The sequence below is a fragment of the Aspergillus candidus genome (genome assembly GCF_002847045.1).
Source record: "Aspergillus candidus strain CBS 102.13 unplaced genomic scaffold BDW47scaffold_32, whole genome shotgun sequence".
NCBI lineage: Eukaryota > Fungi > Ascomycota > Eurotiomycetes > Eurotiales > Aspergillaceae > Aspergillus > Aspergillus candidus.
This window is the reverse complement of record NW_020194037.1, coordinates 28,548-53,095: the sequence shown is the minus strand read 5'-3', so window position 1 is coordinate 53,095 and position 24,548 is coordinate 28,548. Positions and strand designations below refer to the sequence as shown.

Genomic DNA, 24,548 nt, shown 5'->3' with positions numbered 1-24,548 from the left:
TTATAGAAACGCTTGTAAAGCCAAACAAAACAGGGGATGTGACAAAACTTGCGGAGGGGACCAGCACGCTCCGCATGCCAACGTAGGATGCAGAAAATGAGTCCTGTCACAATCTTTATCAGAGTTCGTCAAGGACTCTCGAGAAGCTGGAGTCGATTGTCTCCGCACTCCGGTCTGAATCGGTCGATGAGGCAGCCTTGTTTGACACACTAGCTTGGTGACTACTCTGGTGCGATGCAAGACGGGTTGGGTAGAGAGACAAATAATCACTTTCCTGCCTGGAGTCCTCGCCGGACAATACAGGCTTCGCAATATTTTGCCGCTGCCCGTGCCAGAGTGAAGGCGTGGAATGATTAGTTAGCACCTCTGCCAGCGGCGACATGTCGGTCCCCTGGGACACCGCAGTCGGCCAGATCTGAATGATACATGCTATCATGAACGCGAGCACACCTGATAGGACAAGCCCCCAGATGATGCGAAGGCGTTTCGAGACTCGCGTCTGCCATTCTACCTCTTTCTCTTCCCAGCGATGTACTTCGTCCCGCATCTCTTCGAGCTTAGCGTTGAGGGCCTCGGCCTTGACCCGACCGACTCGCATGCGCTCCTCCAACGACTCTATCCTTTGTATCTGCGGCTGGAACTCATTCAGCTCCCCAAACTGCCTGCGGATCTCATGTTCCAGACTGGTCGTTTCTCTTTCAAAGTCATCGAATAGAGTCGACGTAGAATTGGACAGCTCTTGGAATGAAGCGACGGTTGCATTCAACGCCGCGATTTTCTCGAGCAAGTTGTAGTACGTATAGTCCAACCGGCGGGTGATATCAGTCGCAAGGGTCCCAATCAGCGATAAAGCAGACCGTAGGTATCTACCATTCGTCGTCAGCGCAATCCTAACAACTCAAGAGACAAATTCTTACTCTTCGCCTTGTTTCCGCCGATCTCTCACCTGCTCCAAGTCCCCCATTGATTGTATGTCCTGTCGCTTGACTGAAGCAATGTGACGACCATTGTCGATCTCATCGAATAAGCTGTTGTTCCTGCTGCCAGTACCAAACGCCGTGGAGTCCGATCCCCAGCCCGACCGAGTTGTTTCACGGGTGATCGGCCGAAGCAGAGCATTGTCGGCTTCGGTGTCCTTCTCCCGTCCACCGGACCACGTCGGCAGTAGCCCTCTCGCGCCTGCGCTCGACGCGAATTGATTCATTCTCCGTGGTAGAAAGCCGTCCCGGGATTTGCTGTGTTTATGCTTGTGTCGCGGTCGGAGCCTATGCGGATCTAAGGAGACTGTATCGAGAACATACCGACTCTGCTGTTTCTCACGAGGGTGTTGAGGTCTATGAGTATTATGGAACAGAGCGCGATGCTCTCCGGTGCTTTGTGGAGCAGGGTTACCCGCAGGTCTATCGATAGGCGGTTGGAACTCAGAGGTGACTGTCGTACCGGGGCCGGATGATGCGGTCTTCTGGCTACCGGCGGGAGGAGGCCCATGGATCAGCGACGAGGTGGCGGAGAGCTGCTGGGCCGGGAACACCATCTTTACGGTCTCCGAACATCTCCCCGTCTAGGAAGGGTATAGGCGGGATTTAGCTTGAATAATCGCAATTTTGATCCTGAGACAGGCCACCCAGGTGGAACAGGTGGAATAGGAGAATTACATCGACAAGGGACGATGCTGGACGAAGGGAAAGGACGGTTGAGCGTGATATTACAAGGCGCCAAGGCCGATCGGCGCCTCGGAGCCCACCCTCACCATCCCTCATTCTTGCAAGGATCAACACGCCTTGGAAGAAGAGTCCGCCAGGTCACGATGACCAACAGATTCGGAACGAATGCCTAAAATGAAATATCCCGTGCCTGGTCTCTGGTTTTGTCTAATAGGATATCTGTGCGTGCATGCAATCCACCACCCTGAAACTCTTGCAAATTGAAAGCCAACTCCTAGCTCGCTATATGGTATTCTCTTCCACTAGCAGTTGCCCACCGAAATTTTGCCGTGTAGTAGTTATTTACAATTTAAACCAAACGAAACCGCATAGTGTATATTGAACATAAACCTGGGAAAGAAAGACGCGTTAGGGAAGAAAACAAGGGGAAAACCATACATGCCAACATAGATCGGTCGTAACAGCAGTACTAGATTAAAGCCTCATACTCTTATTAGAAATTGTCAGGCCATCATCAGGAGTTGAGCAGCTTGTTGCGCTTTTCTCTGCGCTTCAATCGCTCCACCCGCTTGTGGTGCATTTTCTCGGCCATCTTGTCGTAGCGTTCTTTTTCTTCCTTCGCCGCTCGACGATCCTTGATTCTCTGAATATGCGCCTGTAAGGTAAGTCAGTAAAAGAGGGACAAAAGTCCCTTGCTGTCCTCATGTAGGCAATGTGACGGGTCTCCTCTGACCTGTCGCTCCGCTTCCTTTTCGTCCCTCAGTTCCTTTTCATGCTCCTTGATGGCATCTTGCTGTTTCCGTGTTTCTTGTCTTTTCGCATACGAAGTCAGGCCGCTAGTTGGGCGGAAAGCCTTTTTGGTGACATGCCAGTTTTTACCTGCGGGTCCGAGAAAAGAGGTATTAGCATGGGAGACCAGGAAAAAGTGGGGTTTTAAATTTGCCAAATCCATACCATTTTTCCGCATGCCTGTAGCGGTGGCACCGGAAGGAGCAGAACCCGCGGACGACATTGTCAGACTCGAATCAATTCAACGGGGAGAGAGGGAGGGAAAGAAGAAGATCCGAAGAGTTCTGATGAGAAATGATGAGAATTTTCCCCTTGGTCGACTTGAGGAAAAAGTTATCTTAGACCGATCAGATAACCGGATCTCGGCAGAAGTTCAACCCCGATCCATTCGCCTTTTATGACTCTTGGTCTGACCGGTTCCTGGCTGGAAATTATCGCAGTAACCGCCACGAAACAATCCACCCCACCGTCTTTCTTCCCCACTCACTTCCTTACCAGTTACTAGTATCCCTTCCATCATCCCATTGGGCTGGTTCAAGCGATGCTGTCTTAGGGTGAGTCCGACTCGTCCGTGTACCGGACTCCCGATGCTGAAAACCCCTCGTTGATTCCAACACACCACCCCCCCCTCCTAATCCTTTTAAATCCCTCTCTCAACCCTTCGCGGCACCATACAATGGTCACTCGTTAAAACCACCCCTTCGCTGTGCTCTTTCCTTCTTTAGATCTCCATATCTTGTACTCTTGGCCACACAATCTCATTTCCTCCATGGCGGCTGCAGATCATGCGACAGGCGTCAACAATGAAATGTCGATAGAACTACCTACATTACCCCCCAACCAGGGGTTCGAGGCTTTCAAGGATGTTGTCTTCGGTTCGGTAAGTGCCTTTCTACGGTTTACGACGTCACTTGGATAGTACTAACAACTTCGCAGGCGGCCGGGTCCGCGGGCAAAATCATCGAATACCCTTTTGACACGGTGAAGGTCCGTCTTCAGTCACAGCCGGATCACCTTCCTCTTCGATACACGGGACCATTGGATTGTTTCCGTCAGTCCGTTCATGCGGATGGCTTCAAGAGCCTCTACCGGGGCATCAGTGCTCCCCTAACTGGGGCTGCAGTCGAGAACAGCTGCCTTTTCTGGAGCTATCGCCTGATTCAGGATATCTTGAAATCCACCTATTACTCCTCTGACGACACTCTACCCTACTCCGCTCTATTGCTGAGTGGCGCCGCCTCCGGGTCCATTACTTCGCTTGCTCTGACCCCGATCGAGCTCATCAAGTGCAGGATCCAAGTGTCTCTGGATAGCTCTGGAAAGTCGCCAGCGGGGCCCGTGGCACATGCGGTAGCGATCTTTCGCCAGGATGGCATTCTTGGGTTCTGGCGGGGCCAGTTCGGAACTTTGATCCGGGAAACTGGGGGCGGCGCCGCCTGGTTTGGCGGTTATGAAGGTGTGTCGGGATTATTTCGAACATACAATCAACAAAAGTCGGCGGTTGGCACTGCCGACCACAATTCAGCGTCACTGCCCATCCATCAGCAAATGATTGCGGGGGCAGCTGCGGGTATCAGCTATAACTTCCTGTTCTATCCTGCCGACACGATCAAGTCCCGGATTCAAACAGAGGACATCGCGGCAGTCAATGGCCAGCGACTGACTTTCTGGAATGCCGGGAAAACCTTGTGGAAGCAGCAAGGATTTAGAGCTCTCTATCGAGGTTGCGGCATCACTTGCGCACGCTCGGCACCGAGCTCAGCGTTCATTTTCACTGTTTATGAAGGGTTACGGAATTATTTTGGATGACACTTTTACCTAGTTCTGTTTTTGCTTTCTGGTCTTTCTCTTTTCCTCCCTTCCTGCTTTGTTTCTTTAACTTTCCTTTCTCCTTCTCTCTCTCTCCCTGTCTATCTTTTTCCTTTTCTCTTTTTCTTTTCATGTTTACTCACCTTTTTTTACAGTCTCGAGTTTCTTTTCTTTTTTCGAGTGATACCTATATTTTTGTTGTTTAGATCGAGATCTCATATTCTTCTTTATTTTTTTTCTTTTTTTTTCTTTTTTTGAACACGTTCATCAGTCGGGCATTGGGCGCAGAATTATAAAAGTTGTCTATAGACCTGGTTGAATAGTGGGGATTTATATAGATAGATGACGCTGAAGATCAGTGTTGGTGATTGACTGAACAATAAAATCATGATCTTTGTTGACAATGTTCATAAGGGACCAGACGGATGTCTTTGAGCCTTCACTTGGAGAATTTGCAGTTCAAGGATCTAATACTTTACTACATCTGAAACCCATAAAAGAGGGGTTGACGTGCAATCAATATACAGGCATCATATAGATTTGGGCGTCATGTCTGTGGGCTTAACAATCGCAGGCTGTACGCACAACGACAGTATCTTATTTTCCCGCCTGTATTTCATGGAATACATGGAGTTAAAGCCCAACTTCATTGTCCAAATATCACTTCCCTTATAATCTTTCCTACGAATCCATTTATGAAACGACAGGGTAAATGATGTTAAACCGAGGTCGTGCCGTTCCCTGTGGCTTATCAACCGCAACGGATATCACCGACATTAAGCGGACTTGGCCAAGTAGTTGTTCTTTCTCATCTATTCTTTCTTCTTTCTTTCTGCACCACCTGATTCTCCAAATACTCATCTGATTGCCTTATTTCCCTACCAAACATGGCTTCCTCATCCACCCTCTCCGCCCAAGAGCTGGAGACCCTGTCCACCAAGGCCATCGCTGCCAAGGCCTCTGCATACTGTAAGTCCGAGCGGTTTTCCCAAGACAGATATAGGATGCACGTCATGAGTGCCCAATAAGAGGTGTTTCATGCAGAATCCCTTGTATGAAGATACATATATAAATATATACTCTCTCTCATTAAATCTACTAAATATAATAACAGGCCCCTACTCCAAGTTCCGCGTCGGCGCATGTCTCCTCACCCACTCTGGTGAATTCATCCAAGGCGCCAACGTCGAAAATGCCTCATTCCCTGTCGGAACATGTGCGGAGAGAGTCGCGTTTGGCACTGCAGTAGTACGTTTTTCACCATCAATTCAAAACCTGCTTATCATAAACCCAAATGCTTTCCACTCGTCCACTGTTAACAAATCCAGGTCGCCGGCCACCAAAATTTCAAAGCCATCGCCGTCGCTACTGACATCTCGCCTCCCGCGTCCCCGTGTGGCATGTGTCGACAATAGTGAGTTCTAGTTCTATCTATGTCTTCTCTTACATTAGTCGAGTGCGAGTCGTATCTTAGATATGGCTGAGCACTTCATCCCATTCGGGACCTCTCGCATAAATCGGCAACGCTAATGCATGTCCAACAGCATGAGGGAATTTGCGACCCCCTCTTTTCCCATATACATGTATGACAAGGACGGTAACTACACTGTTACTACTATGGGCGAGGTATTTAGACCCTGCGAATCGTTTGCTTGCTTATATCAGTCGAAACTCTTATGCCCCTGCGTTGATTTCGATTGGTGGTGGATTGGTTAGACTCGATGCTGATGTTGTTGTAGATTCTTCCGAATTCTTTTGGGCCTGATGATCTTGACGGTGGTGGTTCTTCGTAGGTTGTTTTTGGAGGCACTCTTTTGCTTTTCAGTCAGTGCCGGATGCTAGGGTGCTTGAGTCTAAGCATAGGACTTCGTTAGCTAGTAAATAGCTTCATGCGTCTATTGCATTGCTTTTTCCGGCTTGGTGTTGTATTCATTGTAGGCTCGTCGAGTAGAAAATAAGAGTCAACTGGGTTAGTGTTACAGTTTGCATTATATTGAGACATGCACAGGTTTGTAAAAGATACCGTTGAACATCCATGGGGTCTACAAATCAGTACATTCAGGCAGTCGGAGGCTGTATCCAATATAGGCCCAAGGTGATAAGACAAGGAGGAAAAAAGATAAAGGACATTCTAACACTAATCGTTCAGATCCATCATAATTGTTACATCTTCAGGTATACTCGCTTTCCCAATCGTCTGTCATCTCCATCATAATATAATGTTTTCCATCAAGCAACAAAACAAACGCCCAATCACTAATCCAGATGTCCACCTCAACTGAGAAGCGGAAAACCAGGTAAATTAGCCTCAATAGTCTTGTTACAACGCAGGAGGTATTGTGTCAGGTTAGACTAGCCAAATTGACAAATACATCCACTACGGCTCATCATCTTCGTCAACGGAGGCATCCTCGACGCCGAGAAGCTCGTCCTCGTCGTCGACAACGCTGGCATAATCGCCCCGTCGGGCTGCGAAGGAGCCTCGGGATGCGTATGGCCTTGAGTAACCGTGAGACCTACCGCGTCCGACCTGCGCATATCCACTAGCACTGCGCCAGAGGCTGGTGACGAGCAGTGGAATGGCTCGTGCGACGGCCACAATGCCGGCTATGACTGCAATTGGGACAGTGACGAGCAAGGAATCCCGGGATAGCAGTCTTTGAGAAGCGCCGGTGTTCTCGCCAAGGCGGATTTGGCCGAATTTGCCATCCCATTTGCTATAGACGAAGTAGCCGGCTGCGCCCGCAACGAGGACTGGTATGACGATTGCGAAGAATAGACCGGCTCCGCTTATTCCGTGTTTCTTTCGGTACTCCTCTTCCTTGCTAGGGCACGGTTTGGACACTATTTGGTCGTACTTTTGACCGTCCACGCATGTCGTTTGCGGAATTCGTCGGTAACCCGTTGGCTCCCAATATTCGATCCTGTCCGGGTCTTCCTTGCAGATAGCCATTGCATCGGGCATGGGCAGCCCGGGAACGAGAGCACAGCTGCCATCACTCTGGGGCTCGTAGTTGTAATCACTAGCAAAGGGTCAAGGTTACTATTGCTGCCTATTGCGTTAATCAAAGAGGGGAAGGCGACTCACCATTCAAAATCGGCCCGGGTACAGGTGCAATTGTTTCCGATACTGTGGACATGGGGTTCTTTCCATCCATTCCAACACTGGGCCGACGTCTTCTTGCGATGGTACTGCTCAACATGACCAAAGAGGCAGTTATCCTCCTGGAAAGGGTGCTTCGGTTCCCAGAGGTAGTAATCGTCATTTTCTTTAGTCTCATCCAGAGAGCACGGTCTGTCACGGAGCCCGCTAAAGTCAATGTTGACGGTGACTAGGTCGCTGGAATCCGTATGTCTGCCCCAGAGGAGAAATTCCTTCGAAGTATCGGAAGGCACTGTGGTGATGTCGTCAATGTACATGTCCTCATCTGAGAAAGCGAACTCTTCCCAGTTGTCGCCCTCGTCGGTACTATAATATAGAACCTTGGTGGTGTTGAATTCAGGCACAATCACAATGACGGAGCCGGCGTCGCCGAATTCATATATATGTTTTCCTTTCTTGACGAATTTCCATGTAAATCCTCCGTCGGTTGTAAGAAATGTGTCTGCATCTTCTATGCTAGCCAGCTGACTGCCAACGTTGCCCATGCCCATCATGAGGCCAATTGCGGAGCCTGAGGACATCGTGTCCCTCTCATCTTCACGTTCTGTGTAGCCATGAAGATTGAGAGAACACTCTTCTACACTCTTTGTAGAGCATTCAAAAGGCTTGCCTCGGGCATCTTTCAGGGGAGGGGGCAGCAACACCCACTGTGCTCCATCGTTGTGGGTGATCATCGTTTTGATCGCTTTCGGGGCACCCTTTGATACTGCGTCTGTATTGCTGACAATGTTTGCAAGTGCCACCCCTTCCATGCCCTGTATTTTCTCAAAATCAACGTAGCCTTCATCACTCTGACTCACTGCTGCAAGGCTGAGAACATAAGTGGTGCCATTGCTGTTGCTCTTGATGATGGAGCCGTATCTACCACCATCGACGTTACCCACTGTCACGTGTAGGAAAACGGCATGGCCAGAGCTGTCGAGGACGGTGTACGCTTTTTGTTCAGGCACCTGGACATTCGGGGGAAACTTTACCCTTGCGAAAGTCTCGCCATCCACGCTGACGCTAGCAGCTAAAGATTTCGGGTCGTTCGGATCGGGAGAAGCCACTATGATAAATTCGGACATGGTGGCATAATCATAAACTAGGTCGAAAACTTCCTTTGCCGGAGTCGTGAAAAAGTCGTCGCTGGACAGGAGCCGTATCTGCTTGTTGGCAGCGTTTTCATCCCTATGCTGTTCGCAAAATACGAGATTCATGCTTTCAACAACATTCTCTCTAGATCCAAACTCGCATTTCTTAACATAGCGAAGAAGAAGTTTCCAGTCATGGCCACGATTATCACTGTAATAAGCATCGGAATGGCAGTTAATAGAGGGGCAGTCCACCCCTCCAATCCAGATCAGCCGATCAGGGTACTGCGGATGGAATGTAAGGGTGGGAATCTGGCTATTCTTGACTGGAGGAATCGGCGCTTCAAAGACCTCGAAGCTTTGCCCACGGTTGACAGTATAGAATCCCTCACTCCCGGATGTGAGAAAGAAGGCGGCCTCACTATTGTAGGGGTGCGAAGCGATTGTAATGATTTTCTTCTCTTTGATGCGTGCAGGCTGTTGCCACTCCTTACCGTGGTCGACTGAGATGTGAAGTGTGGCATCAGTGGTAAGCATTACAATGGCCTCATCATCTCCTCGGTTTGTCGGCTGGCGTTCCAGATAAACATATGCCGCAACGGCTTTATCGAAGCGACTCTTCTTTGGCTCAACAGCTCCGGATGGCGGTTTATTTTCGGTCCCGTTGCACGACCTTTGAATTTCCTCGTCGAGATTCTTGCCACCATCTCGGTTGCAAGCGTTGCCCGGAATAAGCCTCCAACCCGAAGGGGCCATGTATGTGTCAGATGAATCCTTGCATTCACCTGCCGGAGGTGATAGCGATGGAAGGATGCAGCCCTCTCCATCCTTATCATGTTTGTATTCGCACTCGAAATCTTCGATCGCACATTTGCATGGTTCGAAATATGCCTCGAATTCCTCAGGTTTTCCTTCCACGAAGCAATCAGCATCGGCCTTTCTGCGCTTGAAGTATTGCCTGCGACCCATCACGCAATTGGATTCGCCCGTTGCATTGAATCGAGCCGGCCATTTAGTATCAAAATCCTTCTCTTCACATTTCCGCATACGGATATCCTTGAGGTCGAATGTATATATGACATGCTTCCCGGTTTTGCCTCCGTCTAATTCACCAATCAAGATGAATTTCAAACTGACCGGGCTGGGAGCAGTCGTGATAGTAACAGGGCGGATTTTGTGCTCGAGCTTTGCCGTCTTCCAATCTTTGCCGTGATTGAAAGAAAATTGGATACTGTCCACTTTGTCACCGTCCTCGATCGCTACCACTATTGCACCTTGATCGCCGAATTCGTATTTGTGGGGACCTTCAAGGGCAAGCTTCCAAGTGGCACCTGCGTCATTTGAAATAAAGAAGTCGCCATCCAGAAAATCTGTAAGATGGCTGCCTGTATTTCCTATCCCGGCCACTAGCCCCGGTGCCGTTGCGCTTGAAAATAATCGCCCGATATTCTTCGTGGTGGTCACTGAATGAAGATGGAGGTCGTCCTTGCCAGCTTTCAATGACTTGAAAGTCCGGCCATCGTCAAAAGAAACTTTACTAACGACCTGCTTCTCTTCACGTCCGGAGCTGACATCGTCACTGTTCTTCACAGTATTTACCAACATGATACCTTCAATACCAACGATACGCTTAAAGTCGACTCTTGTTTTTTTGCGATTTGTATGCTCAAGGTTACGGGTGAAGTAGGTGCCATTGGCGTTGGATGTGAATAGAACGCCCATCTCGCTAGTTTTGCTTGTCAAGACGTCCACTTGAAGACTGTGGTTGGTACCATCCAGCACCGTATATGCATCTTCTTCAATCCGGTGATCGTCAAACTCTGCACGGTGCCAGTTGTTGGCGTCAGTCGTAACGTACAAAGCAAGTTCCTCGGTCCCTTTGGACTTGGCTGCAGCAAGAAGAAATTTTTCTGTTGCTACAATACTTTGGACGCCCGAAACTGTTCGTCCTTCTTGTAGCTTCACTTCGGTACCGCCATCATCTTTGAAGTAAGTGTCCGAGTATACAAGACGGTAAGCATGCGGAAGTGGTATCTTCAAGCCGGTGACGACGCAAAGAGAGCGATCTTCAATCTCCTGGCGTGTTTCTGGGTTTTCGGAGAATTTGGGATCACCTGCGGCCCATATACACCCACCAGTACCCTCACGGAGGAGATGCACTGATTTGAAATCATCCGTTGTATAATACGATCTCACAATGCAATATCGTCCGGCGCATTCGTCGCTCTGCAAGATGACTTTGCTGGAATTCCAGCCGTGGAAGACCAGAGGAGAAAAGTACGACGCCGGAGTATCCGCGACTTCGAAAGACTTCCACGTTTTTGCCTGATCAGTCGTGATCCAGTGGCGCCCATTTATCGACAAGGCGTAGGCTTTCTTGTTGTCGAAAGGATGTTGCCGGATCATCAGAACCGGGCCCACGGCCACACCCTCGGTTTCGACAACTTCCCATTCTTTCCCTCCATCGAATGACCGGTATAGTTCTCCGTCGGAGAGGTGGGTCAGCACTGTTTCGGTGCCTTCAAAATAGAAAAGCGCGGCGGGTGATTCGTCGAGCTGAAGCGTTTTTGGTTCAATTTTGAGCTCATCTTCCGATTTTGCAGCTGCGCCTATCTGCATCAAAAGTGCCAGTATGAGGCAGCTCACTAGGGAAGCCCATCGCGGAATCATGGCAGTTAGTCACAGGACATTGGTAGAAGGTTGCCTGGTAGCTAGCCTCCTTCTCGTTTGGGTTATCAGGTGGAGAAAGGCTGCGCTAGACTGATAATGAGAAGTAAAGAAAATTGCAAAGAGGAATGGAGAAAGGAATCAAATCGTAGTATATGATATGATACCAAGGGATTGAGTTGTTGACGACAAATATGCTGAAGCGCATGTTGGTAACTAGCTGCGTGGCGCCTCGGTGCGATATGATCACGTGTTGATAAGATTGATGATATCAGCGCTACATGGTTTCAACTAGGCAGCCATGAACAATTTCTAATACTAGACTTTACCGGTAGATGGAAGTAAATCATTAGCATCATACTGATGATTGATACTTATAGTGCAAATCATAATGCTACTCATATTACGCAGTGCTAAAAACACAAGGGAGTAAACGTCAAATAATTGGACAGCCCAGACGTTGACCATGAGTTTATTGGGCGAATGAAAACACGATAGCCCATACATGGCACGTGGTACATTGCATCAAAGGCTCGCTCGAAGGATTACAGTACTTATTGGGTTAGACTCTTCTTACCACTTGTAGAGGATTGAGAGAAAGGGGAGCTGGTTGGCTCTTATGCAGAAACTAAGCCGAGATGGCATTTAGACGGCTTGGAATGCATAGGTTTGAACCGCTTATTTGCGAATGACCTGAATTGTTTCCTGAAGAACAGTTATATGAAAGCAATGAGATAACAAACACATCTATATGACAATGCACAGAGGTATGGGAGACCAGAGGGTATATCGAATTGTTCAGGTACTCCAAAAAAAAAAAAGAAAAAGAAAAAGAAAAAGAAAAAGAAAAAGAAGAAAAGAAGAAAAGAAGAAAAGAAGAAAAGAAGAAAAGAAGAAAAGAAGAAAAGAAGAAAAGAAGAAAAGAAGAAAAGAAGAAAAGAAGAAAAGAAAAAGGAGTCCAAAAACATAGGACGATGCGAGGGATCAAAAACAAAGTAGTCTCAAACTGAGGAGATAAGAGTGGCTTTTCGAATGGCATCCTGTGATATGATATCGTGGCACATGGCGCAAGTAATGCCGTGTAACGGCATTTTGCTAGCCTAGTTATCCTTTGGCACTCTAGTGATATGTAGAGGTCCCAAGAGAAAATCGAGCGCTTTATTGTCTTCGAACCTTGCGCCATATCTTCTTGACCAACCCAGGTTCTCTCGTGCCTAGACTACCAACTTGGGGTGCAGTATCCACCTGGCGCAAACTCGCAGGCTTTAAGCTATCATTATCTCGGAATGAGGCGGCGGTGGGTGACTCTGACCGTAAATCGGGTCTTGTCAACGTCATTTTCAAAGTCATTTCGCGGGTTGGAGAAGCAGGATCAGGCATTAAAGCCCAAGTCCGCCGCTGCGCGTCGGTGTTGCCGGAGACCGACTTCTTATCGAGAGATGGGGCGGCGAAATCTGGAAGCTGCCGATTTTGTTCAAAAGCGTAACTCTTTCGAGGACCATTGCTTTTGTTGTCCGGGGCCGGAAACCCGAATCGGAGTGCTTCGTCGAACTTCTGCGGCGATAAGGAAACGCGCAACTTTCGGCGAGCTTCTGGATCCCGATAGTATTGAGCATTTGGTTCAATGCTGGAGGTTGAAGACCGAGGTGCGTGGTGAGCCGGGCTTTGGGGGGACAATGGCCGAGAATCAGTGTTGCCGTTGACAATGTTGGTCAAAGTCGGTTGTGCGGCAGCAGACTGGCTAGAATGTGGGAGCTTCCTGTGGGACTTCAAGGTCGGTCTTCGACCCATACTGGCGGAACTGAGGGACAGTGTTCTCCGAAAAGATGGCTTGTTTTGGGGGGTTGACCCCAAAACAGGATTGGAACTGCGCGCATGGTATTTATTCAGAGTCAAGTCAAGATCTCTGTCCTCATCCAACCACTTCAATCTGTCATGGATGAAACCACTTGTGTCCATATTAGGACGTTCGATGATTGCGATATAAAGACAAAGAAGGCTTCCACCAACAAATTCGAAACAACGATGACGGGCTTTGTCGCGTTTTCCGCAATCGATCACGCGCCTTGTCACGGGTGGAACAAAGTCAGCGGTCGCGGTGTTTTTGATAGGCCTTCGCTCGCTTCTTTGCAATCAAGCGCTTCTGTTGGATTCTTGGTGAAGGCGAACGAAAGCATTGCGGCTCGACCTAAGTTGAAAGGTAGCCGGCGCAGGAGAACCCGGGACAACGGGTTTTTTAAGATACGCGTGGGTAAAGCCGCTTGTGGCAAGCGACTCGTTGGATTGAAAGACTCCACAACAAATGAGGAATAGTGCCGAGTCGGGAAAAAGGGGGCGGGAGTTGGTGGAGGGGATCAGAGCCACGCAGACTATTTGACTGGCTTCACTGGTCCGCTGCTCTCCGGCTTGATAAGTTGATAGTCAGTCCAGTTCCACTCGGGAGGGGGGGGGACGAGGTCAGTTCGTGCTTCGAGAGGAGATCGGCAGCCATGTATTGCGATCCAAGGCATTTTGCTATACAATTTGAGCTCTCATACATATTATGGTGACTTTCATGACGCTGTTTCAGTTTGAGAAGGTCTCGAGCATGCTCCAAGTATGCCCTCGAGGAGCTTGCATTAACTCAAGCCATTACATAGTAAGTGATAGTTCGACTGTTCAATTTCAGTAGTGCATAGATAGTGCCCGAAACAGCGAGCAACCCATCTATTAAACTAAGGAGAAATAGCCTAACCGTTCAACGAACCATGGGGCTGGCCGACAAGGGCAATCAGCTTGGTAGCTTACCCCGGTCTGGGACCAAGGTAATCTGTCGGGAAAATCTCGGAGTGACCCCTAATTACAGGGTGGAAACATGAACATGAAATGAAATGGAACAGAACGGGAAAAGATGACGAATATGGGGAAGAAGAAGAAAGGAACAAAGGCAAATAATTGCTATAATTCTTTTCGCAATAGACAGCAGAGATCATCGAAGTCTTCACATTCTTCTGGAAGTACTGGAGAAATAAATTACAGTAACGTGTGGTGTTCAGCAGAAACGTTACATCGTTATATCGTAACTGAACCTGGTAATAATCTAATTTATAACCATGCTGAAACTTATCCAAGACCACGCTCAGTTAATATATACCCATGCTGAGCTGTCAGCCCTACATAATTTGGTCCTTGGAGATGAGACGGCTCAACAGATCTTGGTGGGAGATGAAAGTGAGAATCATGTAGACGTGGTGATATACCGATCCTGACGCCATTCTCCACCATGGAGTCAACGTGCGATCTATATTCTAGAAATTGTAGACCTATCTTGATGACGAACAAGTCGCCCATAAGCCACTGGGTAGGTATTGGGAGGAATGGCAGCTACCACAGAGCCTCGTCAATACGCGACCATTCAAAAGGATTCGATTACTATCAGGTACCTAAGTTATGGCGCTAAGCTTGGAGATAAAATTTGGCTCAAAGCAAAGCATCAGGATTCAATCTATGGCATGGACAAGGTTGTATGTGGTGGTTGATCATGAAGAACACTAGCGTAAAGGTCTTTCCTAGTACCTGACAGTATAGGGGTCAAAGAACAAATTCTTCCTCCAAAGAAAAATCACAGAGTATTTAGGACATTTTGCATCTCCGCTGTGTGGGAATCTTCCCTTCGTGAAACATAGGCTCTGACCTCTTGTGCACTGAGTCCAGCCTCGGTCTGCCTTGGACCGCGTCCATTGTTAGTCCCGGTATTACTGCCAGCTTTCCCGCTTGCAGTGCCAGCACCATTACCTCGGACTCTTTCACGCAATGCTTCAGAGCCGATAACGAAGAGACTGCCAACCTCCAGCAAAACATCCAATACGCCACTAGGACCCTTGATTTGCTCATCAATGTCCCACGACTTGAGGAGATCTGTATACTGAGTCATGTCTTTCGTTACCATCAGACCACCCGGTCCGTTGACGGCAAACCGCTTGAAATGTTCAAGGAGAAGACCGCGCGTTCCCAAAGCAATCTCGGTAAGCAGCTGTCTAAGGTTTGAGCCACTGGATGGCAAGGCCGTAACTGCAGTGTTATGAACGCGGCCTAAAAACGTACACAGCGAAGCACATGTCTAAAAAGCCAGATAGAGATTAGATCAGAGCACCTGCATGTCAACGAATGGAAATGGTGACTGACCGGTGTTTGTAACTTTTCTAACCAAGCTGCATCATCGCCCTCCTTCAGGCGGAAATCATTTTTTCTTTGACCTGCCAACAACTTGGTGGCCCAGGTTAGTGTTGCATCAATGATCTTCTGTTCAATGGTATTAATTTTATCTTCAATCCGCGCTGTTGCCAGGTTGGTCTTCTTTTCCATCTCTCGGCGAATGGTGATACTAGCAGTCGCTAGAGGAATGAGGAGAGTGTTGATGCACATGACCATTAGATTGGCAATGCTAATTGCGCTTCGGACCGCAGGCAGGTATGCAAAGTCCGGCTCCGCCTTTCCTGACTCCTGCGAGGTCGCTATATCCAGAGCGGCATCGAGGCAGACTTCAATGTAGCCCTCCCCCATCATGGACAGGAGAAGACTCAGCAGCGCGAGCATGTCTTTCGGTGTTTCACTGCTCACGCTCAATTCTAAGCCCCTACCAACCCCCTCAGCAAGCCATTTGAGCATTCGTTTAGCGTAAGCCACACTAGGTAAGCCATCCTCTTCGGTGAGTTTGATATCCGATGGTTTTGCCAGGTCGCTAGACTCATTCAGCCCAGCAACCTGGAGAAGCATCGTTCTGTGGGTGGGAGAGTATTCGGAAGATTCGAGTCGGCTGATATAAGCGTCCCGCGCAGATGAAAGAACCTCGCTTCCCGACTTAGACAGTGATGCCATAAATGTCGTGGCTGCCTTTTTCCTACGAGCGTGGTAGGTGGTGAACTTGAACAGCAGAGATGTGTATAATTCCTCAAGAATCTTCTTCTCCCGTTCTATGTAGGAAGAGCCCACAAAGTACGGGACAAACAAGTCCTCCAACTGTTGGTCAAGGACGAGTGCCGTCTGGGAGGATATCGGGTCTGGATGCTCCGTTAAGCCATGTGCTTTCAAATCATCGACTAACGCGCCGATGTAGCCACGGGAGCTCTGTAGCGATCGTAAAAAGGCCAAAGACGAGACACTATTCGCCTTTTCCAGAACCATTTCAAGTCTCTGCTGTATGGATTGTTGGAATACGCGCTGCAGAAATTTCCCGAGTACTTGTTCATAGAAGGGAAACGCTCGTTTGATGATCGCTGACTCCTCCTGCACCACGACTTTAACTTCGTCAACCAACGACTGGAGGCTAGGCTCCACTTTCAGGAGGTCAGCATCAGGGTCTGCTAGCTTTTCCCAGGCTTCTGGATCACCGCCCACTTCTTCGGTCACCAGTTGACTCCGATCAATGAAGAATTGATGTTGATTTACGAACAGGGCGATCACACTGGCGCCCCCATTGAAGTCCTGGAGCACGGTCGCACAGTCCTTCATGCCCTCAAAGTTCGCCTTGCGGTAGAACTCGTCAAACTGTTTCAGGAGGTCTTTTTCCAATGTTTCCGAGAACTTTTCGATGATTTCTCGTGTATTTCGTTGGGCTGGTCCATCCGTTTCCGGGCTCTCCTCTACAGGAGCGCTCCCACCCCCGGCCCGTGCATCGGATTTTCCGCTTGACTCGTTCCAGCTCTTCGGATCAAGTCTTTGGCTGATTCTGAGCAACTGCCGTGCGATCTGTGCGGAGCGCACCTTGGCTTCGCCTGTTCCAGATCTCCGCAGATTTTCCAGAAGGGTAATCTCGCCCCTGTTGCAGACTCCATCCCAACATTCAAGCAAGTAATGAGCATCAAGCGCCCTGCGTCTCTGTCGGTCCAACTCCTCCAACCGGCGACCTGTCTCAACGGCCATACTACCAGTTGTACCACCAAGTTCGCTCGAAGAAAATCCCGATCCATTCAGTGACGTGTCTAGCTGCTGAAAGGACTCGATGGTCTGATTCAACTTTTTGCCAAGGGTACTGAGGTTCTGGGAGTGTTGCGCCTCTGCCCGGCGTACGGCCGCAGAGAGTTCATTTTCTCTGATCTCCAGGTCACCGGAAAGCTCGCCGAGTCGTCGCTGTGCATTCTCGAAGGTCCGAATGAGGGGCTTGGGGTCGAAGGGTTGGCTTCCACCTGCGGGTCCAAGTGTAGATCGCTGGGTGGAAATGGCAGTATCTGAGAGCGTTTCAATGAATTCTTTGACAATGAAGTCGCGACCCGAGAAGTCATCTAAAGTGAAGCTGGGCCCTTGTGGGAAAACGGAACGGGACGTGGGATTCGACTGGGCCGACATGGACACATTATCCGGCATCTTTGCGGCTTGCCGGCCCCCGTGTCAGCATGAGAGGAGGTTTCGCGGAAACTGCGGTTCAAATAGGCATTGACCATGTGTTGACTGCGATTTTATGCATCGGGTCAATGGTCGTGAAGTTGATAGATGACGCAGGTTAGGTGAACGTGAGTGGGGGGTCAGTTATTATGCCCAGATAGCTTTGGAGGTAGTCGTGTTAGCTCCAAGTCAGGTGAGCTCCGGCCCGTTCCCGGCGTGCCAGTAACACTACAGAGTACGGAGTAAAAGGATCTGGTACAACTCATCCATATTGTTCAGTTGGTACATGAGGTAGGTAGGTACTCGGATTGGCATTAATTACCAGGAGACTACCTCTATTACTATCGTGTGTTTTGTTTGGTTGTACCCTGTACGGAGTACATGTACTACATCAATGTGCCATGATGCCAGGGGGCAATATCTAACGTCATTAGTAACTTGTTACATAGACCATTAACTACCCAGAGTAATGGCCAGTACTCATTTGATCCAGTGTCGTAATTTTCCTCATTATTCTATCCAATGGGCTTCATCCTGGGGATACTTCATACAGCCCGCTGTAATCATGGCTACCTAGGATCAGAGTGGCGGGCGGACCGAGGCTCTGGGAAATAAGGTCGACGGAAGAATAACCAACTATCCAGTGATCCACCTTGGTTACCTTGTCTAACTATCCCAGGCTTACAGATGTCAACCTAGCGACTTCACAGGTTACACTTTTACTTCCCACCCACCAAATCCCGATTTAATCTACTGCGTTCCACCACAAATATCGCCATTTCACATATCCCGTACATACCGCTCGAAACGTCGTCAAGCTATGGTGTCCCAGCGGGATCGAGAATTGTTCAGGGACGATATCCGCTCGCGCGGCACAAAGCTCTCTGCTGCCGAACGTGAGAAAATTCTACGGCCATACCTACCAGACCCTTCGGACATCGCTCGTCGGCCACCTCAAAGGCGCAAGAAGGCGCCAAGAAAGACACCCATACGGACTTTTCTCAAGTCGCAGTTACATCAGTTTACCTATACCTTGATTCATATCTTCTTCGGTCTATATGTGCGCATCGTGCAAGCATACCATGCTCTCGTGGATCGGATTTTGGCTATCGTCTACTATCATCACCGCACGCCAGAGTTGATCCGGAAAGATGTGAAAAATCTAGACCGGCTGCCGGAACACCTGAGTGTGGTCCTTTCTATGCGAAGAGAAGACGATGCGTTGGCCATCTTGATGGACGATGTAGCAGAACTTGCTGCCTGGTGCATGAGTGCAGGAATTCCCGTGCTGAGCGTGTACGAAAAGAGTGGTAAGTGCGCAGCAGTACCGTCGCATGGAACTTGTCGCTAATCTGGCTTAGGGATTTTGAAATCTTGCATCCCTCCCCTCCACCAGACGATCACGAACAAGCTGTCTTCATACTACGATTCTTCCCGACAACCCGCATTGCAACTCTTTGCCCCTCACCACCCTGTTTACGAACCGTCGCCAGATAGCGGACGAACGCAAAACTCAGCTCCTGGCTCCGGCTCTCTTACAGTTCTTCTCCTGTCTGCTACAGATGGCCGCGAGACGTTTGTGGACTTGACAAAAACCCTGGCAGAGATGTCCCAGAACGGGAAGCTATCCCCAGAAGACATCACCATGGAGCTTGTCGACGCGGAAATCAGCGAAATCATCACGCAGCCTTCGCAAGCAGCTGCAACACTCTCCGATGATAACAACAACGATCAATCCTCTATCGGATCTCCTGGGGTATCAATAAAGCCCGAGCCCGACCTTCTCCTGGTCTTTGGGTCGTTTTTGAAGTTAGACGGCTATCCACCCTGGCATATCCGGCTCACGGAGATGTTCTGTACCGGTGACCAGATTAGCAATATGTCCGGGTATGGAGAGGCCGTAGAGTATCAGGGATTCATCCGAGGGTTGTGGCATTACGCCGGCGCTCAAATGAGATTTGGTCGGTGATAAGGTCTAGAAAATTAAGGGCTGATACCAGTGCGTCTTTGCGTTTTTCATGATTTTGCATTATAAACAATATAAAATTCGAACTGCTACCAACCTTGTATATATTAGTTCTATTTTCCTTTAGATTACACCAAGGAACTCATACCCAGTTGATCACTCGCAGCTAACAGGCAGAGCAGCTCTTGATACAGTAACGGCTCTTCCTCAACTTGGTCAACCAAGTCCAAATATTTACTCCCACTAGTTTTGTTCCGGTCAGTAGAAGGCCTAAAGTTAAATTCCAGCATTCTCACGTATAGAAGAAATTCATCTCACACATGACTCGTATACGTTTCATTATTTAATCTATCATAAGGTTAACAGCTGATGTGCCTGGTTATAACATATGGTTGCTTGCTTCCTTCTCACGTCCATTTGTCTGGGAAGAGCGAATTATGTGATTCTGGACGCATTCAAGGCATTTAACAACTTCCATCCCTGTCTCAGTCACGCCTTCCACAGCACAACAAGAGCAGATTGTCCTCGGCCTCTTCGTCTGGAAGCCATTGTCCATGATTTCTTCGGGTCTACCAGAAGAATCAATGTACGGAAGAGACTCCTCTAAAATATGAACAGAGCCACCGCAATCAAGCGAATCGCATTGTCGGACACAGATATAGCATGCTCGTTGGCCACATAGGCCACAATCGGTGTATGCGTTGAGAGCTTCTCTCGTCGTCGGCTTTCTGTGGCATATGTGACAGGGTCGGAGGGATGAGGCAGCGGTGCAGGAGTTATGTGGCTGCGGATAGGAAACCAAGGTCTTCGGAGACACTGGGGGCGAGGATATGTCGGAGGAAGAGATGCAGATATTCGGTGGCAAATACTTTGCTTGGGTCATGCTGGTTTGATGTGGTTGATACATGTCGCTGGGTCGGGTTTGTATGTAAGGTTGTTGAAGGAGACGGCGTTTCCTCGAAAGACATGATTGACGGGTTTGGAATCCTTCATTGTCCTTGGGTTGATCTCGATATCCGATGCCATAGGGAGAATTCAGATTATGGGTCGGGGGAAAAAGTCTTGTGCTATAGGAATTGGCCAGTCAGTTCTTGTCCCAAGTCTTATGAGGTGTGGCTTGCTCTGCATTCCCTCCCCAAGCCTGTTCTCTCTCTCTCTCTTTTCCGAGTTGTTTGATAAGTCCTTGCCTATCTAAAGAGGGCCATTATGAAGTGCTTGGGGAATGGAGCTAGCCCAAGTTGCCTGCATTGGTGATTGATTGTTGACTTACGAGTCAGCCGGACTGATGAGATCGGTTTGATTCCTCTTTCGCTTCTTGAAACTGGAAGGCGACATATGATGTTCGGCCATGACGCCTGGCATCATGGGATGACGGGAGCCGCTGTTGGGTTCTCTGAAGCTGAGCTCACTCACAGATAAGAGCGGATCAAGGGAGGAAACAAGTGGATGAAAACACGGGTGTATAACAAAGAAAAGCTGACATCGACCCAGAGAAGAGCAGAACGATAGATAGCAAGAGGTGGGGCCGGTGTTCGAAGAGGATCCTCCGGGAGCGAGGTTGCTGTTATTACTGTACTCCAAAGTAGTTATTGGTGGCTTGGAAAATTCAGGAACAGGCTCTCCACTCCATAATACGGGTTCAAGAATTGGCGCTAGGAACACTACACCTGAAAGGTGGTATGCTTTGCGATTACAAGAGTTTACAAACAAGTTCCTGCTAATTAATAAACAGCTGAATTCAATAATTACAGTGATCAGTTTTGTTCTTCGTCATAATATTATACATTAACTGATCTAATCCATTCGCCCAGGCTGACGGAACGTTAATGCATCCCATAAACGCCTTCAAGTTGGCTGACGCTGACCATATCATTGACCGCCGATACTTCCAGGCGAGTATACTAACCTAGTAAGTATGGACCTTCTCCCATGTCTTGATCTCTGATCAATAGCGCTGATCGCTGTCCGGAACAATACAGGCCACGGCCACTGCAGGGCCTACTGGTGGTACATTACGTGAAATACTAAAGCTATCTACTACGTAAATACGGACCATAGTACGGAGTGGAGGTTTTTGGTGTTCTCCGTACCATTGACGAGATCTTCCACGGAGTCTGAGCATACTATACGATTAGTGACTTCTTGGCAACCGGGCTATATGTCCCTTACTGTGGATCCATTGCCCCCCCGTGAGGAGATGGAGATGCGCTTCTCCGTAGTCCGTACACCACCTGATAATACACTACTTTCCGCGCGAAGCTCTCTGACTTCCTGAGATTACTTTTATCTCCTAAACCCGCGGCCAAGCGGGAAGACATTCGTGTGGCAATGGAGAACAACATCTCGGAACTGGTCGAAAGACTCGGGAGCGATGAAGATGCAGTACGAAAAATGGCGGTTTTCAAACTGCAAAGCAGCATTGGGGATCCTTCATTTGCGGATATCTTCATCGCGGAAGGAGGATTGACCAGACTCCGTTATCTGGCCTTGCATGCGAGTGGTAATACTCTAGCATATAGTCTAACAAGTTTTGCCAGGTTGCTCGAAGTCGACAAGGGTTGGGAATTTGTAGACCAAGAAGTGGTTGAAAGGGTATGTATTCAGATCAATGCGCGACTCTCAAAACCCGGTCTTTATCAGCCCCCTTCCATGACCAGCTACTTACCGATATATTCGCCGCCCTCTTTAGATTGTCGAGCTTATAGTAACCCACCCATTGGTGAATATCTTGCGCGGCGCAATGTCCATCCTAGTCTCTGTTGTATCCCACCCTTATACCAACGGTAGCAATGCGCCGGAAAAGGGAACTTTTGGGTTTCGAGCCTTGAAACCCGCGATAGCCATATATCCACAATTCTTGGAGATGCTTGTCAGCCGACTCTCCTCAGCAGATCATGCGCTCTGTGCCAATGCGCTCCAGTTGATCAATTCCCTTATGCGCGACTCGATCACAAACGATTCGGAATCGGAATGGCCCAGATTCATTCAAAAACTACAAGATCTGGGGGTGATTCGCGCTGTCTATTGTCTCATGCAAGGAAGCGCGCTGCAGGACCACGCGCATCCCCTCATCGAGTTCCAGTCACTTACGAAAGTTCTTCTGAGAAAATGGCGAGAGATTCGTCTGGATCTAGAGAAACCAGAGCATAGGAGGGCGTTGAAAGGGATACATCTGGCAAGCCAACAGGAAAGGAACTCTGGGAAAACATCCGGTAGCCCTAACGAGGTGCGCCGGTCAAAGAAGCACAATCCCGACAAATGGAGGCGACTTGGATTCGCGACCGAGAGTCCAGTGGCACAGTTCGAAGACATGGGTTTCCTAGGGATGATGGACCTGGCGGACTACGCCAGAAGCCATCAAGATGAATATCAAAGGATTCTCTTAGAGCAGTCAACCAAGCCAATGCAGCAGCGTTGCCCTATCGCTCGCGCCTCCTTATCCGTCACGTCAATATTATACGAACATTTTGAAGTCGACAAGTCTGAGATGGAAGATGCGAAGAGTTATTTGATCCTAGAGTCTAGGTCTGGTTTAGACAAGGTGTTCAAACCTCTGTTATTGCACTGGACTCGGCTACACGTTGCGGGACTCTATGCCTTTTTCCGCTTGTGGAAAGCCACCGGGGCGGAGTTGGAGGATTACGAGAAGATTGTTGAACTAGTTCGCATTCTCGTGGAGTCTGTGGTTGGAGGTGCACCGCGAACGAAAGACGTCCATGATGTGGAGGAAGAATTAGCCAACTTCGAATACAGCCGACTTCGCGAGCTCCAGATGGAATTACTAGAGCTCACATATGAGGATGTCTGGGGTCAACATCTACGGCAAGTACGCGAGGAATTGCATCACGAGGCGCTCCATTTCATCAAGGAACAGAGGGTTCGCTGCTTATTACAAGGCGCTTGGTTCCGCAATGATGGTCCACCGAAGTCAGAGTTGACCTCATCTCGGGATCCCGGTTGGAAATTCGTCCAACTTTCACATAATCGAAGGGTTCTACACTTCGGAGATTTCGACGCAATAGAGAAGAGAAGTCCGGAACTTGATGCTTTACCAGAAAAACGTGAGTACAATCCTACCCCTTTTCTTTTTTGCCTACTCTTAGAGCTAATGATTTCTCTAGTTGAGTTGTCAAACGTTTCCTCGGTAGTCTCCAATGTCTCATCATCGCCGGATGACTCTTCGTCAACTGCCAAGAGTGTATCTTGCCCTGTGTCTTCCACTAAAATCACAATCCATGGTTTTCAGTCTACCTCCTCTACCAACGAACCTCCAAAAGGCGGCGGCCATACTCGCACGAATAGCAAGACGACCCAGGGAGAGGGTGTCCTTCTGAGCCTTTGCCCAGAGACTCCTAGCGTCGCCTCCGAATGGCTCGACGGCTTGCTCATGCTGCTCAACCAACAGCCCATCACCTCAGAAACGAATGACATGATCGACTTGGTCGGGAATTACGGCCTCAAGATCCGCCTATTGAACGTTCGATACGACGACGCAATCTTTGCAAGCGATGCCCCAAGCGTGCCCTCTCGGGACGGCCTTAACGAGGATTATTACTATGATGTCTTTGGCGGTGCGTAGGGGTGGGATCCTTTTTGCGCGCTATGGTTTACTCAACAATACTTCTAATCTTCTTCACTTTCTTGATTAATACTTATAATTATTTTCTGTTCGCCGGTGGGGCGGTGCCCTTCGAATAATCCCAGACGCTTCCAAGGGCCCTTGTGAAAGCCTGTTGACCAGCAGCAATATAGCCATTTGACTATATTTTGATTTGCATTCTCTGCGTATTTGGAATAAACAAACATATGAACGTGCACGTATATCAACCTATGCCCATCATTTCACACATGCTACATAAGTATACTCTTGTTTTATGAGAACTGATCTGGTAGCAATGAAAATGGGTTGAAAGATTCTAGCGTTAACTATAGAATACAAGTTGACAAGGACATTTATATAGAAGCCTCCCAGGAGGACAGGCGTCAATACACTCTAGGCTAGAGTCATATCCTTGTAAGCGAAGTATGAGGTAGAGAAGGTATATATATATATGTAA

General features: G+C 48.7%; 10 protein-coding genes across 10 annotated transcripts; 4 read left to right on the top strand and 6 right to left on the bottom strand.

Annotated features, from left to right (window-relative positions):
• Positions 1-8: 8 nt before the first annotated feature.
• BDW47DRAFT_108007 (uncharacterized protein) lies at positions 9-1,698 on the bottom strand. Its single transcript, XM_024813135.1, has 2 exons — positions 918-1,698; positions 9-866 (listed from the first exon to the last, which is right to left on the bottom strand). Exons 1-2 carry the CDS (start codon positions 1,532-1,534, stop codon positions 119-121), a joined length of 1,365 nt encoding a protein of 454 aa, XP_024670746.1. The 5' UTR covers positions 1,535-1,698; the 3' UTR covers positions 9-118.
• A 60-nt stretch (positions 1,699-1,758) lies between these two features.
• Positions 1,759-2,778, bottom strand: BDW47DRAFT_108006 (CGR1 family protein). Its single transcript, XM_024813134.1, has 3 exons — positions 2,619-2,778; positions 2,398-2,543; positions 1,759-2,319 (listed from the first exon to the last, which is right to left on the bottom strand). The coding sequence occupies exons 1-3, from the start codon at positions 2,674-2,676 to the stop codon at positions 2,179-2,181; spliced, it is 345 nt and encodes a 114-aa protein (XP_024670745.1). The 5' UTR covers positions 2,677-2,778; the 3' UTR covers positions 1,759-2,178.
• A 260-nt stretch (positions 2,779-3,038) lies between these two features.
• amcA (putative mitochondrial ornithine carrier protein AmcA/Ort1) lies at positions 3,039-4,407 on the top strand. Its single transcript, XM_024819094.1, has 2 exons — positions 3,039-3,333; positions 3,390-4,407. The coding sequence occupies exons 1-2, from the start codon at positions 3,223-3,225 to the stop codon at positions 4,260-4,262; spliced, it is 984 nt and encodes a 327-aa protein (XP_024670744.1). The 5' UTR covers positions 3,039-3,222; the 3' UTR covers positions 4,263-4,407.
• Positions 4,408-5,086: 679 nt separating this feature from the next.
• BDW47DRAFT_108003 (cytidine deaminase) lies at positions 5,087-6,178 on the top strand. Its single transcript, XM_024813133.1, has 5 exons — positions 5,087-5,231; positions 5,377-5,510; positions 5,591-5,676; positions 5,807-5,888; positions 6,002-6,178. Exons 1-5 carry the CDS (start codon positions 5,150-5,152, stop codon positions 6,053-6,055), a joined length of 438 nt encoding a protein of 145 aa, XP_024670743.1. The 5' UTR covers positions 5,087-5,149; the 3' UTR covers positions 6,056-6,178.
• Positions 6,179-6,298: 120 nt separating this feature from the next.
• On the bottom strand, positions 6,299-11,337 carry BDW47DRAFT_108001 (vacuolar protein sorting/targeting protein 10). The gene is made up of 2 exons (XM_024813132.1): positions 7,351-11,337; positions 6,299-7,285 (listed from the first exon to the last, which is right to left on the bottom strand). The coding sequence occupies exons 1-2, from the start codon at positions 11,166-11,168 to the stop codon at positions 6,640-6,642; spliced, it is 4,464 nt and encodes a 1,487-aa protein (XP_024670742.1). The 5' UTR covers positions 11,169-11,337; the 3' UTR covers positions 6,299-6,639.
• Positions 11,338-12,176: 839 nt separating this feature from the next.
• Positions 12,177-13,454, bottom strand: BDW47DRAFT_108000 (uncharacterized protein). Its single transcript, XM_024813131.1, has one exon. It carries the CDS (start codon positions 13,122-13,124, stop codon positions 12,324-12,326), a length of 801 nt encoding a protein of 266 aa, XP_024670741.1. The 5' UTR covers positions 13,125-13,454; the 3' UTR covers positions 12,177-12,323.
• Positions 13,455-14,548: 1,094 nt separating this feature from the next.
• Positions 14,549-17,653, bottom strand: BDW47DRAFT_107999 (exocyst subunit SEC10). Its single transcript, XM_024813130.1, has 2 exons — positions 15,330-17,653; positions 14,549-15,264 (listed from the first exon to the last, which is right to left on the bottom strand). Exons 1-2 carry the CDS (start codon positions 17,505-17,507, stop codon positions 14,767-14,769), a joined length of 2,676 nt encoding a protein of 891 aa, XP_024670740.1. The 5' UTR covers positions 17,508-17,653; the 3' UTR covers positions 14,549-14,766.
• Positions 17,654-18,055: 402 nt separating this feature from the next.
• Positions 18,056-19,684, top strand: BDW47DRAFT_107998 (ditrans,polycis-polyprenyl diphosphate synthase). Its single transcript, XM_024813129.1, has 2 exons — positions 18,056-18,835; positions 18,887-19,684. Exons 1-2 carry the CDS (start codon positions 18,346-18,348, stop codon positions 19,492-19,494), a joined length of 1,098 nt encoding a protein of 365 aa, XP_024670739.1. The 5' UTR covers positions 18,056-18,345; the 3' UTR covers positions 19,495-19,684.
• Positions 19,685-19,761: 77 nt separating this feature from the next.
• BDW47DRAFT_107995 (uncharacterized protein) lies at positions 19,762-21,055 on the bottom strand. The gene is made up of 2 exons (XM_024813128.1): positions 20,762-21,055; positions 19,762-20,558 (listed from the first exon to the last, which is right to left on the bottom strand). Exons 1-2 carry the CDS (start codon positions 20,854-20,856, stop codon positions 19,871-19,873), a joined length of 783 nt encoding a protein of 260 aa, XP_024670738.1. The 5' UTR covers positions 20,857-21,055; the 3' UTR covers positions 19,762-19,870.
• A 659-nt stretch (positions 21,056-21,714) lies between these two features.
• On the top strand, positions 21,715-24,206 carry BDW47DRAFT_107992 (ELMO/CED-12 family protein). Its single transcript, XM_024813127.1, has 3 exons — positions 21,715-22,083; positions 22,181-23,552; positions 23,613-24,206. Exons 1-3 carry the CDS (start codon positions 21,820-21,822, stop codon positions 24,068-24,070), a joined length of 2,094 nt encoding a protein of 697 aa, XP_024670737.1. The 5' UTR covers positions 21,715-21,819; the 3' UTR covers positions 24,071-24,206.
• Positions 24,207-24,548: the final 342 nt, after the last annotated feature.